Consider the following 14,671-nt stretch of genomic DNA (forward strand, 5'->3'; position numbering starts at 1 on the left):
CTCCCTCCTCTCACAGTTGAGATTGCCACCAATGTACCACTGGTGGGTTGGTGTGGTGCATACAATGAAGCCTGGAACCTCAGTGACATAGAAAACAGATTGAAAATGTTGCCCAGGGCTAGCTACAGGTAAATTTAAGCACTGATGTGTAAGGGTTGATAACTAAGCAATGTTAAGATCGGTCCTACATACACTAAATAAATAATCAAAAAACACTAAAATTAAGAGACTGTTTACTTCAATGATAGACAATAGCAGCCAGCTCTGTACATAAGTGGAACATAAACTTTTTTTTCTGGCCATTTTAATTAGGTTGATCTTTCTGAGTGGGTCTCTTTCCCTTCATATGGTAAGGCTAACGTTCCAATCAGGCTTTTGATTTGTGGAGTCTGATACTTGCAGAGTTGAGAAATATCCCTGAGCAGGTGAAACTTGGCAACATGCTAAATAAGTAAGTAAAAGCATTTGGATAAGTAGTATCATGTGCTCTGAAGTCTCATTCATAGTTTCACCAGGCCAAAAGAAGAGAACTGAGAAGTTAATTAGCATTCTCTGTCACTTCTTCCTGCACATAACACACTTTGTGTGGTTTTTGTTACTCTAGTTCCCTCCAACAAAAAAAATCAGGCCATTTATAGCATATCACTCTATTTCCTGTAATTTAAGTCACTGAAGTCTTTAGCACATGAATAGTTTGTGTGAACTACTCTGCTCTAAATGTTTAGGACAGACGATAATTAAATTCAGTGCCAAGGGATGCCTTAGGGAAAAGGAATTCCTTGGTTTTATTACCAACAGAGTTAACAAGAGTGTCATAGCATGGTTCATCAGGACTTTCAAATGGCACAGAATTTGTTTTTATTGCTGGTGGTGGCTCAGTGCATGATTTCATAAGATTATATCAAGCTTTCATATTATCTAACAAGGCTCACTGACCTGTTCCATGACTGCACATCAATTTAATCTGGAGTCAATTTTCAGTCCCTTATGAGCTGTCTCCATCATCTTAAAAGTTTCTGCAGAACTCCTGTCCCACCAGCTTCTCAGATCATTTCCTTCTGCCCATCACCTCCCAAGCATTCCTGCTATCTGCCCCAGAGTACATCTCCTACACTTTTTTTTGTCTACAACAGCCTTTCACTTAAACACCAAGCAGTTACCCTCATCTCCAGTCCCCTGAAAGAACACTTTGTATGGTGTCTTTCAGAACTGATCTCTCCAGACATACTTTCCAATTTCCATGTCTCTTCCACATGTGAACTATATTTCTGGATACAGAACTCAATTTTAAGTAACTTGGGGCATGGTTCTTATTACAGGGAAGTTTTCACTAAGAATCCTAGCAGAAGCTCACTTTCCCATTTCACTTTCAGGTGAAAACCTGGAATTATTCATGTGAGTACAGAAAGCTTTGCATAATAGGTTAATTAGTAGGTGTGCTTGAAATGACAACTCTGAAAACAACAGAAACACCCAACAACTCCTTGTGAGTACTAAAGAGCAACAAAATTTCAATTACAAGCAACAGGCTCTACAAGAGCTTCTGCATTTCTGACTTCCTATAGAACCAGAACTGCAGTTAAAATAGCATTCTGCATGTGATGTCTGAGGGTGGGACACAGCAGTGAAGTATGAAGTAAACCACACTACCAGCTGCAGTGGGGGCAATATCGCAGACCACAAAGCAGGGCCCAAACATACTGACAACCATTACCAAATGCTAGAGCCAAAATATAGCATTCTACCAGTTACCTGTCATTATGATGCTCTTTATTACATGCTCAGTCGGTCAGGAATTCAAGTAACAGAAATTTTAGGATTTCACTAGTTGTTCATTTGCTGCTGGTGCTGCCACTACAGTGGGACATGTCCAGTTATAACCATCATGAGAGACAGAAAGAGATCAAGTAGGTCAGGCAGACAGGGATACATTATTAGTAGAAGCCTCAGACAATATCAGGGCACATTGTACTAGCATTATCCTAGGCACTGTAGAGTGAGACACCCTGAGCATGTCTACACATTCATTAATGCACTTTAGATAATCACATTAAATCTACTACCTCCTCCGGACATTTTTACATGTGCTTTGTGGGTAGTGGGGGAGCCACGCTAATTAAAGTGCCACAGTGTCTTGTGCATCTCACACATCAGTGTCCCTGGCGGCAGGGGCACCTTAACTAATGCTCCTCAAATGAGCTGATGCACAGGAACGCTAATACACGAGTCATGGAGGCTGGCATGCTAATTAGCACACTCCAGCAGACTCAATTAATTGAGTCTCCTCCAATGAACTGTAACAGCATGTTGTAGCAGCCTCCCAGCAAGTCTACAGGTACTAGAAAAATGTGCATTAACCTATTTTAATGCACATTAGCTAAAGAACACAGTTTTTTGTGATGCTTTAATGCGCATTAAAATAGGTTAATGCACATTAATGCTCCCCTGTGGCATAAATGTGAATGGAAGTGGGTGGGGAAAGGGATGCAGCATTAGCAGAAAATTGCAAACTAGGGCACAGAAGGGTTAAATGACCTACCCAAGAACATAGAGGGAGTCTGTTGCAGAGACTAGAACTGAACCAAGGTTACACAAAGCCTTAATTACAATCCCACCTTTTCTGCAATCATATCACAGTCCAGCCGGAGGTGGGTTATGGATTGTGTATCCACACTCAGTGAACAAGAGAATTTTTAATGTAAGATGTCAGTTATATCTTGTTTTGAATAACATATTTTAAGCAGATTCACAATTCAGAGTCAGTGACAAAGAACTGTTTGCTTTGATAATCTTAGAAGTGTCTCATTATATACTTCAAATGGTCCCAGGTGCCAGACAGGTTGGGAGGGGGGGAGGGAGTTAATGTTAAAATTTGAATAAAGCAAGTCATTCCAGTCATAATCATACTACCTGGAAAAAAAGACTATGAGAAACATCCTGGTAAATAGGAATTAGTTTTAACCGAGGTATTTTTTTTACACTATCTTTTCTTCTGATGAATTTTTGCCTCTAGTACAATAAAGCCAACTAGCAATATATGCATTTGAGTTCAGGTGAAGCAACTGAACAAAGTTTGATGGGTTTTTCATTACGAAAATTGTACCACAAAACCTCACAATCTTCCTTAAAATAGCATTTAGCTGTAACTGATGTTGCAGGCAAGTGTCAGTGGTTTCAGTGCATGTTACCTTTCAGAAGAATAGGTATAGAGAAAGCTATAAGAATCCATTTGAGAAAATCAGACTCCTACCACCTGCCCACAAGAAGTTTCACTGTAGTTGTAGAGCAATCATACTACATTATGGTTATCCATACTGGAAAGAATTGTACCAGTTCCCTACTAGACAAATACAGCACCATGCAGAATGGAATCATTTCCTATCTCTTCTATAGGGGCTGGTCCTGAGAGATGCAGAGACCATCTGGCACTTCACAGTAGACACCCAGAACCTGGAAGGTCAGACCCATGATTCCAGAAGTTGCTAGTTAGTCAGCTATCATTAAGAGGTAGCACACCTTCCATAGGAACTACACAAGCTTATATTATTAAGTTAGAAGACGTGCATGCAGAACAAGACTTAGCATAAGGTGATTCCCAGTCTGTATGAAGTAAGACCACAGATTGGCTGTTGTTTTAGTGTTTGGGTACAAATAAGTGGCTTCTCTGGAACAAACTGCAATTATCTTGGGTGCCATCTTTTCCAGTGTAACCTTAGCTATATTCTCAGTTCCTGGCAACTGAGGGAAAAATCATCTCCTCTAACTTAAAGTGGATGAGTTGTGCCACTGCTACTTGTCCCCAGGGAACATCCATACATGCACACTCTGGTGTGCGGCAAGTTGCCCTAGGTGGGGCAGGAAAGGTTGGGGCCAGCACCTGGGATGCCCCCAGCAGCCTTACCTGGGGTCCTGAGGGCCTCCCAGGACTTCAGTGGCAGTGATCCAGTGTGCAGAGCCTGGCCAGAAGCTGGAGCGTGGCTCTGGTCAGCCAGGCTCCAGTTTTGAGCAGTGCACACTGCTCCCACGTGTGCACACTGGCGCTACTCAAACATTAGGAGCCATCAAAGGATATGGGGATGTCAGGAAGGAGAATGATAAACAGTGGGCATTTGGAAGAATAAGATGAATAAGGACAAGTCCTTCCTTCTCATAGCGGTTTCCTCACTTCGGAAGGACTAGAGAAACTTCATCAAACATTTGCCAGGCTTATAAAGAGACCAGCAATCCATCAATTAACATTCTCCCACTAACCCCCATTAACAAGCCTCCCCATCAGTCAAGTTACATGAGACAGCTATCTGCACCAAAGAAGCTAACAGTTGATTCCTACTACCATTTTAAAGGTATAGGTTTCCAATGGCCCTTTGATAGTCTTAAGTAAAATTGCTGCTGTACAGACATTCCCAAAGACTAACTTTGGAAATATGTTTTAATCAGCTAAAAGTTAGTACCATGTGCTATATCTCCCCTAGAGGAGGATTTTTTTCCCCTGCAAAGCAGCAAATAGACTTTTGAAATCTGGTTCTGGTTCTTGTGGGAAAGAAGTTTAGCTGTCTTTTGCCCTATTCACATCCAGTTTAGCAGAGAAACTCCTGCCTTGCTCCCAAACCTAACCTTTTTGAAGTCAAAGTAGGTTTGGTGAATTTGAAAGAGGGATCCAAATTTGAGCTCATGCAGATATTTCACTGCAGCCTGAGCTATGGAGGAGTTACTGTGGCTCAGCTGTGCTGGGAACATAACTTGGTCTATACTAAATAATGTTATTGTTATGACTACTCTGTTTACAAGCATGATTTTTTTTTACCATAATAATTACAACAGTAAAAAAGTGGTTTATACCAGGACAGTTATTCCCTTTCCCATGTGGCAAAACTTAGATATCTTTTTAAGTATTATTGACCAAACTTGACAATTATATTGCATCATTAAAGAGGCAGGACTTTCCAGTATAGATAAGGTTTTAGGTTCAGACCCTGAGATATACCAGCAACTCTCAATCCCCCGTGGGATTACTGGAGATTACTGGCACTCACAGAAACTTCTGGCTGTAGCACAAACCTAAAGCCTAGCACTGTTCTCTTGATTTGTTACTGTAAAAACTTTTTGGTAGGACAGCACTGTGAGCATCCCCAGATTTCTGGCAAAGTTTAGACTCAGACAGGGCTTCACAGCTCAGGGTTCTCTAGAGCCCGTTAACATTTCTGAACGTATTGAACCCCCAGTACTGCTTATGAACTAAAAAGAGGGCTTTGGCCTTTTTCAGATGTCACATGCATCATAGTGAATAGTAACAGCCTTCAGTGGGGATGGTAGAGCAAAGCCAATGTTTTCCCCACTGCCCAGATCAGAAGCACGTTTCCAGTTTGGCTGAATTTTTTGATTAACAAAGGTGACTACTGGAAAATGCACTGGTACCTGTAAAACAAACAATATTACCTAACTGAAAAAATAAAGTTTGCTTTCTAGGAGCCCATGTTAGGGATTCTTCAATTATAAGTAGCTATGAAGCATTCCAAATAAAAGAACTGTTTGAAGGTTGTTGAGAATTTTTCCCAATGAAAAACCCATTGGTGGGGTAGATGTAAAGGGCTCTGGTCTGGAGAGCTTCCTTGATTCAAGAGGCTTATAGGATTTGCTATATTTTGTGTTCTCAGGGAAACACTTTTACAGCACACAAAATGGAGATCAATAACATCACACACTGCCTCCCTGGTGAAGGAAACATGCAGCCAAGGCGACCAACTTACCTTCTGAAATAGCTTTCTTGATAGCTTCAAGGTAAGCATCAGGCTCATCATCATAGGTGAGCTCTTTCCACTGAGACCATTCCTTGAAAAATGTCAGATAGTCATCACAATCTGTGACACCGCAAAACAGTTTGACCACTTTGTGTGGGGGATGCAAAGCTTCTTGAAGGCTCTGAAGGGCAGCAGGGATGTAAAAGTTTTGCACTAGCTCACCAGAGAGCAACACAACGATGCATCGGCTACTACGGAATAGGTCCAGCTCCTCATGGGGAATGGCAGTCCCACTCTCCACCTTGTAGCTCAGAATCCGCTGCTTTCGAACTTGCCGAGAAGAGATGAAGAGATTCTGAAGATACTGACACCATTCAGTGGCATCATCTGTATATGCAATCAATACGTCACAAGCCCCAGGGACTCCTGTGCAGGTGCAAGAGGAGAACAGGGAGAAGTGTCAACTCTGCAACCAAAATCTTACCTTAGACTTGCAGCAAAGAAACCAATTCTCATTTCTTTCTGACTCATATACATGAGCTCTGAACTTGATGGAAGTTTAACAGAGTAGCAGATATAAGCAGAATGAGCAGATGTCTTCTGCATTTACAGAGCAGTTGTATGGCTGGCTGAACTCACACTTGTATTTCCTCTGCTAAAATCTGAGTAGATGTTTCATTCTCACAAACCCCCCTTGAAGAGGGGAATTTCCTACCCAATTTTGAGTGTGAAAAGCCACAAATGGAAATTTTCAGATTGAATAGGCTGGTTGAAAGTCTAAGGTAAAAGAAAGGCCAGCCTATTGTAAAAAAATGATTAACTTTAGTTGATTATGTGGATTATGTTAGTTTTCAGGTACGAGCCCACAAGTTACAGACTGAAGCAGAGGAACCTGCACTAAATATAGTAAACCTCTATAATAAAAAGGTCTTTATTTAAATACGGTGTCTCAAGACTTACAGGAAGTTACAATGGCCATACTGTATTTGTCAGATGCTCATTCTGCAAACTGCCTGCGAGATGCCTACTTATGTGTGAAACTGAAATGAGTTTCATCAGGTCCCATCAGAGTCTCCAGCATGGAACCATGACAGCAACTCCATAGCTAAGGCTCCAAGACATTTTCCTTTATAAATCCAGTTTTGACCGCTTCTCCCTTAACTGTCACATTTCAGGAAATAAACTTCCTATATAGCATCTTTAATCCCCATGTCTGAGGCAAAGAATTAAGAGAGCATTGGTTTAAATCAAGACCTCAAGCAGTACTGAAATGCCTATGGATTCTATGGCTACAGCTTCCCTATTTCAGGATTTCACTCCTGGCCACTACTTGCTGTATAATTGTGGCTGAGAACCTAAAAATACTGAAAATTGTTTCTTAATCTAGATTGTAAAGAAAGCCTCAAGGAGGGAACAAATGTGACCTGCAGGTATGTTACAGTGCGAGAATTGTTTTAACAAAACCAGTGACAGCATAAGATGCATTTCTATGCTCACTTTTCCTCCTTGCCAGAGCGAACACTGGTTCAGACAATTGTGTAACTAGTCTAGTACCTGCCCCTGAAGCATCAAATACAAGCTGGCACAGAAATGTGAAAGAAATGGAGAATTCTAGGAAGGCCTTTCATAGAATGAGTCCTCTCCCCCCCACAGTGGTTGACATAAACACATAAGGAATATGCACCTTCATGCTTCAGGGCACAAGCCAGCCACACACTATTGTGCCTGGATAAGGAAGTCCACAGTTAAAAGTATAGGTCCTTACTCTAACTAAGCTCCTCTGTCATCCTGTGCTTCAAGTCAGCTACATGTTTTGGCAAGGAGTTTCACAGGTTAATGCTTCATTAGTAAAAGACAATACACAATAAGGAACATTTTCCAAGTCTCATTTTGCACAAATTCATTTCCTTTCCATAACTTGTTAGAGCACCTTGGATCAGGTCTGTCCTGCTTCTCAGCACCTGGGGACTATTGCACAGGTTCCCCCAACTCCTGCCTTTCCCCCCTGCATTGCACGGACTCCCCCACCACTGTGCAGGCAGGATCTCCCATGTTTCCCCCACCATGCTTGCCTTGTTGCATGGGTTCCTCCAGGCTCCCCTCAATGCATGGGCAACCCCGCTGTGCAGGGTCCCTTGAGCCCCAGACTCCGTGGGCCATGATGCCATGTCCCTGGGGTTGAAGGAAGGAAGCAGAAGCACGATGAGGGATGGGGAGCCCAGAGACCCTGCAGCAGCAGCTGCAGCAGCTGAAGCAATGGCTGGAGCAGCAGCCATGCAGGAGCCCCAGGGGCCATGAGTTAGCACCTTACAGGCCATATGCAACCCCTGGGACATCAGTTGGGCAGCCCTGCCTTAAATTATCAAAAAGTTTAAAATCTAGTGTATACTTCTGGCGCCATTTTATTTCAGCAGTAAAGCATGAATTTCTTTACTTTATAAAAAGTCTGTAGTGTTGCAAGCAATGCAGGATCCCATTAGATTTTTTCATTACATGGAAAAGGGCTGGGGTACCATGGGTGCTAAGGTGTACAGCTGACAGCTCAGAGGTCACAAAATCAAAGCCACAGCAGAAGTGCTCACAGCATGGCCCTGTTAGATTCCAATGAATCTGTGAATTCTACTAAATACCTTGTCAAAAGGACATGAAAGAGGAAGGAAGGATTTCACGGAAAGAAGTCAATTTGTCAAGATAGCAAACTGAAAAAAAATTAGCAAGAATTAATATTTACAGAATATAAGCTTTACATTCAGCTTGAACTGAGGTTGCCCCTTTTAAAATCTACATTATAAAATATACTACATCACAATGATGTGGCACTGTGCATAATGAGATGATGATCCAGTATTGTTAAACAGCCCTGACAGAGACTGGAGCCCCATTATGCCAGCATTGTGCAAAAACAATGAGAAAGTCCCTATCTCAAATAATTTATAATCTAAACAGACCTGCCTACAGTCATAGATGGTCCAGAGAAGCACAAAGAATACAGTAAAAGTCTCCTAAGGCCTTGGACCAGAACCTGTACCATACACAGCTTTATCCATCCTTTCAGGCTCTAAGACAGAGGGACCTCAGGGTCATCTTTGAGGAGTGTTTGGAGGTAAGGCTATGTCTGCACTGCATTGGAGTAGGTTAATGAGCACTGTCATGAAAAGACACACCAGTCACTTGCTCCACTTCCCTGTAGCTGCTTTTCTGGCCAATACATAGCATGGCTCTCAGGCTCAGGTGTACTTGTGAGTATGGCAATTACTTGACATTTTGTTCAGCATGCAAAAAGCATGAGAGAATGGGCAGGTGCATTTTTACAGCACCATTCCCTAGCATGGTCTGATGTGGTATAAACATGCTACCAGGCTGTGGCCCTTATGTTCTTGGTAGACACTGAGCAGCTGGTCTCTGGTTACCAGAGTGTAAAACTGGGGTTCTGATCACTTCTGGTCATTAATTAGCCAATATTTCCAAGAGTAGGGACTTAAAAGTCCTCCTTGGGCATAACTGCATTTTGTCCATTTAATGACTCCTGAGTTTTGGCAGGATACAGCCTTCATTTTCCTATTTTGTGCCACAGGGTGCTGTCAGACAGCTGCTATGCTTCTACTGAGTTGACCGCAGTAAGTGGTATGTGAAGAAAAGTTTATCAACAAGGCTAACTTGGTGCCTGGTGTAACTTTAATGACTTCAGAGGGGTTACCCTAGGGATGTTATTTAGCCCGTGGTCAGTACTGACAGTCTGCGAAGTGCTTGTGATCTGCCTGAATGAAAGATCCAAGACCAGTCTGTTTACCAGAGTATCAAATGCTGGTCCTTTGTTGAGGACCCAGTTCCCTCCTACTGAAGACAGAAGCCAGCAGCTTCAATTGAAGCAGCATCAGGCCCAGGATCCTCATTATACCAAGACCTAATTCTTGGTCTTGTACATGTGCTGTCAGGAGGTTGAGGGTGGCAGCAGCTCCTGCAAGAATGAAGATTCTCAGCACCTGGCACACTTAGTGTCAGATCCAAGAAAGGATTCAGCACCTAAAAGTGCAATTCTGGTAGAATCTGAGAAAGCCACAAAGCCCCAGTGAACCACCTCAGAGCCTTGGGGTGGACCCCAACTACCAGGCTACTGCAGTGCACTCCACTTACATGGATACCAGGTAAGTGCATCATTCGCTTAACTACATAATACAACACCTGTCCCAACTGTTGTCCAGTGCTTACATCATAATATACTCTCATTGTCTGCATAAAATTTAATAGCAAAGCTGTTTAAAAGTGTAGCATTTTTTAGCCCCTCTCTCTGCCTTGTAATTTAAGATTATTCCAGTTAATTGCATGGTAGCTGTAAATCCACGTCTACTTTATAACCAGTCATATACCCTGTCTAACTGCTCCAGAAAGAGCAAAGGGGAAGCAGCTGTCAAAGGGCTGCTCTTAAAAACTTGAAAACAAAGGGACCCAGTCAGGTTCAGGGCTGCTACCTCTACTCATTTGCAGCAGGTCCAGAACTAGCTATTGGAAGTCTCAAGAAGGAGCGGAGCTAGTAAGTTTGGGGGCTGCTAATATCATAGCACTGACTACACTGGGTACTGAAAGAGCACATCTTACGTTACCTTAGGCTAAGAGTCTACCCAGGTCAATGCAATATCCTTTTTCAGTCCCAAAACTACTCATCTGAAACTTGGGCACCACCACCAGCCATCTTCAAAAGGAAAAGAGCAAATCTGTACACAAGGGAATGACTTTGGTGCCTAAGCCCAGGAGGGAGTTTTGGGCTGTGAATCCCAGTCTCCTGTTGGCACCTCTCCCTCAAGCCTGCAAGGCAGGTGCCCAAGTCTGGAGGAGAGGAGGGATTTCAGGCACACACCTCTCTTCTGTGTTTCCTATTGGCTTGCTATCTCCCCAACCAGTGTGCTGCGCTGGCTGTTGAAAACCCCATTCTTGAGGTACCTACGTCTCCCCTTTTAGTGTACTAGGCACTTCAGGCACCTTGGCTTGGATTGGGTTGAATTCCATGCCCAGAGCCAACACCTAAACTTAGGTATGGTGTTACCATACTTAATTCCCTTGGCCGACCTCAGCCCTTGGGTCTAGGCAGGAGCTTCTGCGTTTAAGCTGTACATAAGAAAATGGCTGCTTGCTGTCTGTCACTGGAATGCATAGTAAAGTGAAAACATTCTGAGTACTAATCGCCCAAAATAATTATTAACCAACATGTTATCAAAGTCTCCCAGGTTGACTAGACCAGGAAACCAATACTTTATTTAAAAGTGCTGCAAGTAAACTCAGGGGAAATAGCAGGATAAAAGTAGATAAAGAGCTTTGCAAACAAGATCATCTCTGAGCGATCGGAACACAAGATTTGCATAAACCTGCATGTGAATCTAAAGTAGTTCTGCTTATAGCAGAAAGTCTCCTCTTAGAACCACCTTCTGTTTACTGAAGAGAAAGTAATTTTGGTATCTGTCTGAGAGTCCCTTGAGACCTTCATTTAGATATTTTTACATCACAAGGAGATGTGCGTCAGTGACACACAAACGTTACCTCACAGCCCCGGAGGGCACGTTTTCCCTTTTTTAGAAGAAGATCTCACAAACAAGCACGCTTCCCTGTGGGGGAGGGGGGACTTGCAAGGTCAATGTCAGTAAAACTTAAGCAACATGGGCCAAACCCTGCTCCCATGGGACTCCAGGGCCACATGCCAATGGCATTAGATTTTAGTCACAGATTTCTTAAACCATTTTCTATTAACTATATTGCATGATGTGTTTTCCTGAGCTGCTTTGTGTAGAACATTGTTGGTAGGCAGGGCACAAGTTAGGTCTTGGCCTTCCCCACTCTGAGCATTCTGATTCCTGCCCCCCAAAGGTGCACCTGAGAGATTTTCCACCCTGGGCGCTGGAATGGAGGCAGGGGGGCCTTGAGCCTTTGGCTGAGCAGGGTGGAGCAGAAGCCAGATGCTGCTGTAAGAGAGGTGTCACTGCCAACAGCCAGGCCCTGCAACCACCACAGTTGATATGGTGAGTGAGGATATAAAGCCCTAAATTTGGCATTAGCTGCAGAACCAGGGACAGGCTGACTCCTAGTGCTGACACCTGGCACCTCCATTTGCAGCAGGAACCTGTCCCCACTCTGCTCCAAGTAGCCAAATACTCAGTTCCTCTTATGTCCACTCCTCCACCTCCCTTTACTGAGCACCCAGGGCTTATATGCTACTTACTTGTAGTGCGTGCACCACAAGCCACCCCAGTGTAGCGGGCAATTAAAAATGAGTTTAGCCAAGTGAATGGGAGTAAAGTGGCATCCGGAGGACTCTGAATGATCTCCGGCCCCTGTCACATATCAGGGGATAAGTAGAAAACAAGTTGCTGTACAGTGTTATATAGGTCAGTGGTCCTCACCCTTTTTAGAGTCAAGGCACTCTCCACAGCTTTTCTGAATTTGATAGCACCTCAGTTGAGAACCATTGCTGCCTCCACTTGCCTCAGTGGTTCGCAGCCAGGGTGATGTACCACAAGCTTCAGCATGTATTAGGGTTTTCTAGCAAACCTAAAACAGGCAGGAGCACAGGCTTACCTAATGATTTCTGAGCCCTGGACAAAACTCCTTTGTGCCTCTGGGTTGGGAGGAGGGAAGAAATGCGGTCTGTCTTGCCCTGGGGGTTCCCATACCCAGCTTCTCCAGTCAGCTAGTGCAAAGGGTTGCTCCAGCACAGCAGAACTCATCTAGTAAGCAATACAAATGACTGCTGCTGCCCAGCCAGACCTCTCTGGACAGGCAACGCAAAGGGCTGCAGCCAAAGGGGATGCACTCTTTTGGTCCAACCCTGCATGCTCCTCCCAGAAATAGAGGGGTGTGGGATAGGCCCACCTGCCCAGGGCATCTCTGTTTCATGGGGGAGCATGTGGGGTTGGACCAGGGAAGGCTGCAGGAAGGACATGGGCTCTACCACAGCTGCTTCCCCATCTACCTCCACAGGAATTTTAACCTGGCTGTGGCCACACAGACATCACAGAACCCCTGGAAGGGGCTCACAACACCCCAGGTCAGAACCACTGATCTGCATGGACTTCACATGATGGAGCATGTCCAAGAGTTAGAAGAGTCCAGCCAGCATTATGCCCCAACCCCCTGGCTGCATGCTACCTCCTCATTCAGAGTGGGATATAGCAGGATGTTTATTGACACTAGCAATAAAACTGCATAGTAACATGACATCCCCACAGGCAACTGAACTGCCATGCAAGAGCCCAGGGAGTGGTATGAAGGCCTGAGCCATATCTTGGGGCATCCATATAGATCTGGGAACACTCACAGGTTCTCAGATAGACTCCTTCTGCCTGTTTCCACCATGAGAATTAGGACCAGCATACAGCTTTACTCCACTGCCTGCACCATGACATGGAAGAAACATCACACAGAAGGAAGCATCAAAGGCACTAAGTAACATACTTTACTCCCTTATTCCCCAGCCTTCCAACTTCCCCAAGTAGATCAGGATTAAAGAGCAGTCATCCTTGCATGCTATAGCATTGGCGGTAGTCTTAGGTAGAGTTTAGATTGGGGTGGGCAAAATATGGCAAAAGACTTCGTCTGACTCTGTATCCCTTGACCTCGCCCAGCCCATGTGTCGGGGGGCAGTTCAGGCCATGGCGTGTGCGGCTGGTCCCACCACCCCCAGGTGTGCAGTAGGGCTAGACTCACTTTCTGGCAGCCCCAGCAGCAGCGGCTCCTTCTGGCTGCTGTTGCTGCCAAACCCAACCCCACTGCCTGGGCACCCCAGTCCATCCACCCCGCACCCACCATCAGGGGTGGGACCTGCATGGGCGTGTGGGAAACAGACTGCAGCTCTGTGCTGGAGCCCAGGCCCCATGCTGCCACCGCCCCAAGATCCCAGCCCACCCACCCATCCAGGACACCACTCCCTGCCCACCTGTAGCCCCATCTCATCCACCTGGCCATGCACCCTGCCTGCACAGGTCCCAACAAGACTCCACAGAGACCCCAGGATTGTGGGCAGTGACAGCATGGGGCCGGGGCCCAGGGAAGAGCTATGATCCACTCTCTACATGCCCCTGCCCACAGAATTGGTGCCCGTCACAGGGGCATATGGGGAGCAGATTGCGACTCAGCCCTGATCCTGTGCCATCATGGCTTTACAATCCCAGCCCTGGCCCATCTTGCCCGTCCTGCTCCTGGATGTCACTGCCTGCCTGCAGCCCCATCCCAGCCACCCTGCCGAGCATGGAGCAGAGCCACTTCCGAAACATTGGTGAGCTTTGGGGGTGGGGGGCATGCCGACCTGGCCCACAAGAGCTCACCAAACTCCCCTAAGCAGTGCTCTAGCCCAAATCATTGTCCACCCCTGGTTTCCATGATGGATTGTAGAAAATGTCTTCGACAGGGATGATCCTGCCTGGGGCAGGGGACTGGACTAGATGACCTCTGCGGGTCCTGTCCAGCCCAACTTCTCTTTGACTCTAGGGCCCCCCTTTCTCTGTTATCTCATGGCAGGACCCTCGAGGAAAACACAGCCGGGGCAAGTGGTAGCCTGAGGTACCGAGGAGGACTCAAGCGCGGAAGGTGGGGCACAGGGGTGAGGTGTGCCCAGTGAAAGCCACTGGCTTTCCTCTCCACCAGGCTACGCAGGGGGAGCGGGAATGACCCTCCTGGCATTTGGCTCAGGGAAGCAGCGCCAGGAAGAAGTGAGCCGGGCGCCCGAGGCAAGGCGGCACCTTGGGAACAACCGCTGCCACCGGCCAAGGCCCGTCTCCTGGACCCGCGCGGCGGCGGAGGAAAGCGGGGCCGGGGCCGCGGGACGGGAGCTAGAGCCGCCCTCACCCGCTCGCCTCTAACACCGCCCCGGGCGGGGTGCCCCTCGCCCCGGCTGTGCCCGGACACCCCCCGTCCCTGCCGCCTGCCGCCCCCGGGCCCCGACGGCGCGG

The 14,671-nt window shown here is 45.8% G+C and overlaps 1 protein-coding gene and 1 long non-coding RNA gene across 2 annotated transcripts in view; one reads left to right on the forward strand and one right to left on the reverse strand.

The window, feature by feature from the left end:
• Positions 1-6,177, reverse strand: part of PIK3AP1 (phosphoinositide-3-kinase adaptor protein 1) — a gene marked incomplete at its 5' end in the record, with an annotated part of 96,972 nt that extends 90,795 nt beyond the window's left edge. The window contains one exon of the mRNA XM_019502103.1: positions 5,748-6,177. Coding sequence (XP_019357648.1) covers positions 5,748-6,177 — 430 coding nt within the window. The remainder of the gene's footprint in view (positions 1-5,747) is intronic.
• A 3,268-nt stretch (positions 6,178-9,445) lies between these two features.
• The window catches only part of LOC109287410, an 18,892-nt gene continuing 13,666 nt past the window's right edge, over positions 9,446-14,671 (forward strand). The window contains exon 1 of the long non-coding RNA XR_002094852.1: positions 9,446-9,456. This is a non-coding gene — a long non-coding RNA (uncharacterized LOC109287410). The remainder of the gene's footprint in view (positions 9,457-14,671) is intronic.

Source organism: Gavialis gangeticus, unplaced genomic scaffold (genome assembly GCF_001723915.1).
Source record: "Gavialis gangeticus isolate Ggan-Ray unplaced genomic scaffold, GavGan_comp1, whole genome shotgun sequence".
In the NCBI taxonomy this organism is placed as follows: domain Eukaryota; kingdom Metazoa; phylum Chordata; order Crocodylia; family Gavialidae; genus Gavialis; species Gavialis gangeticus.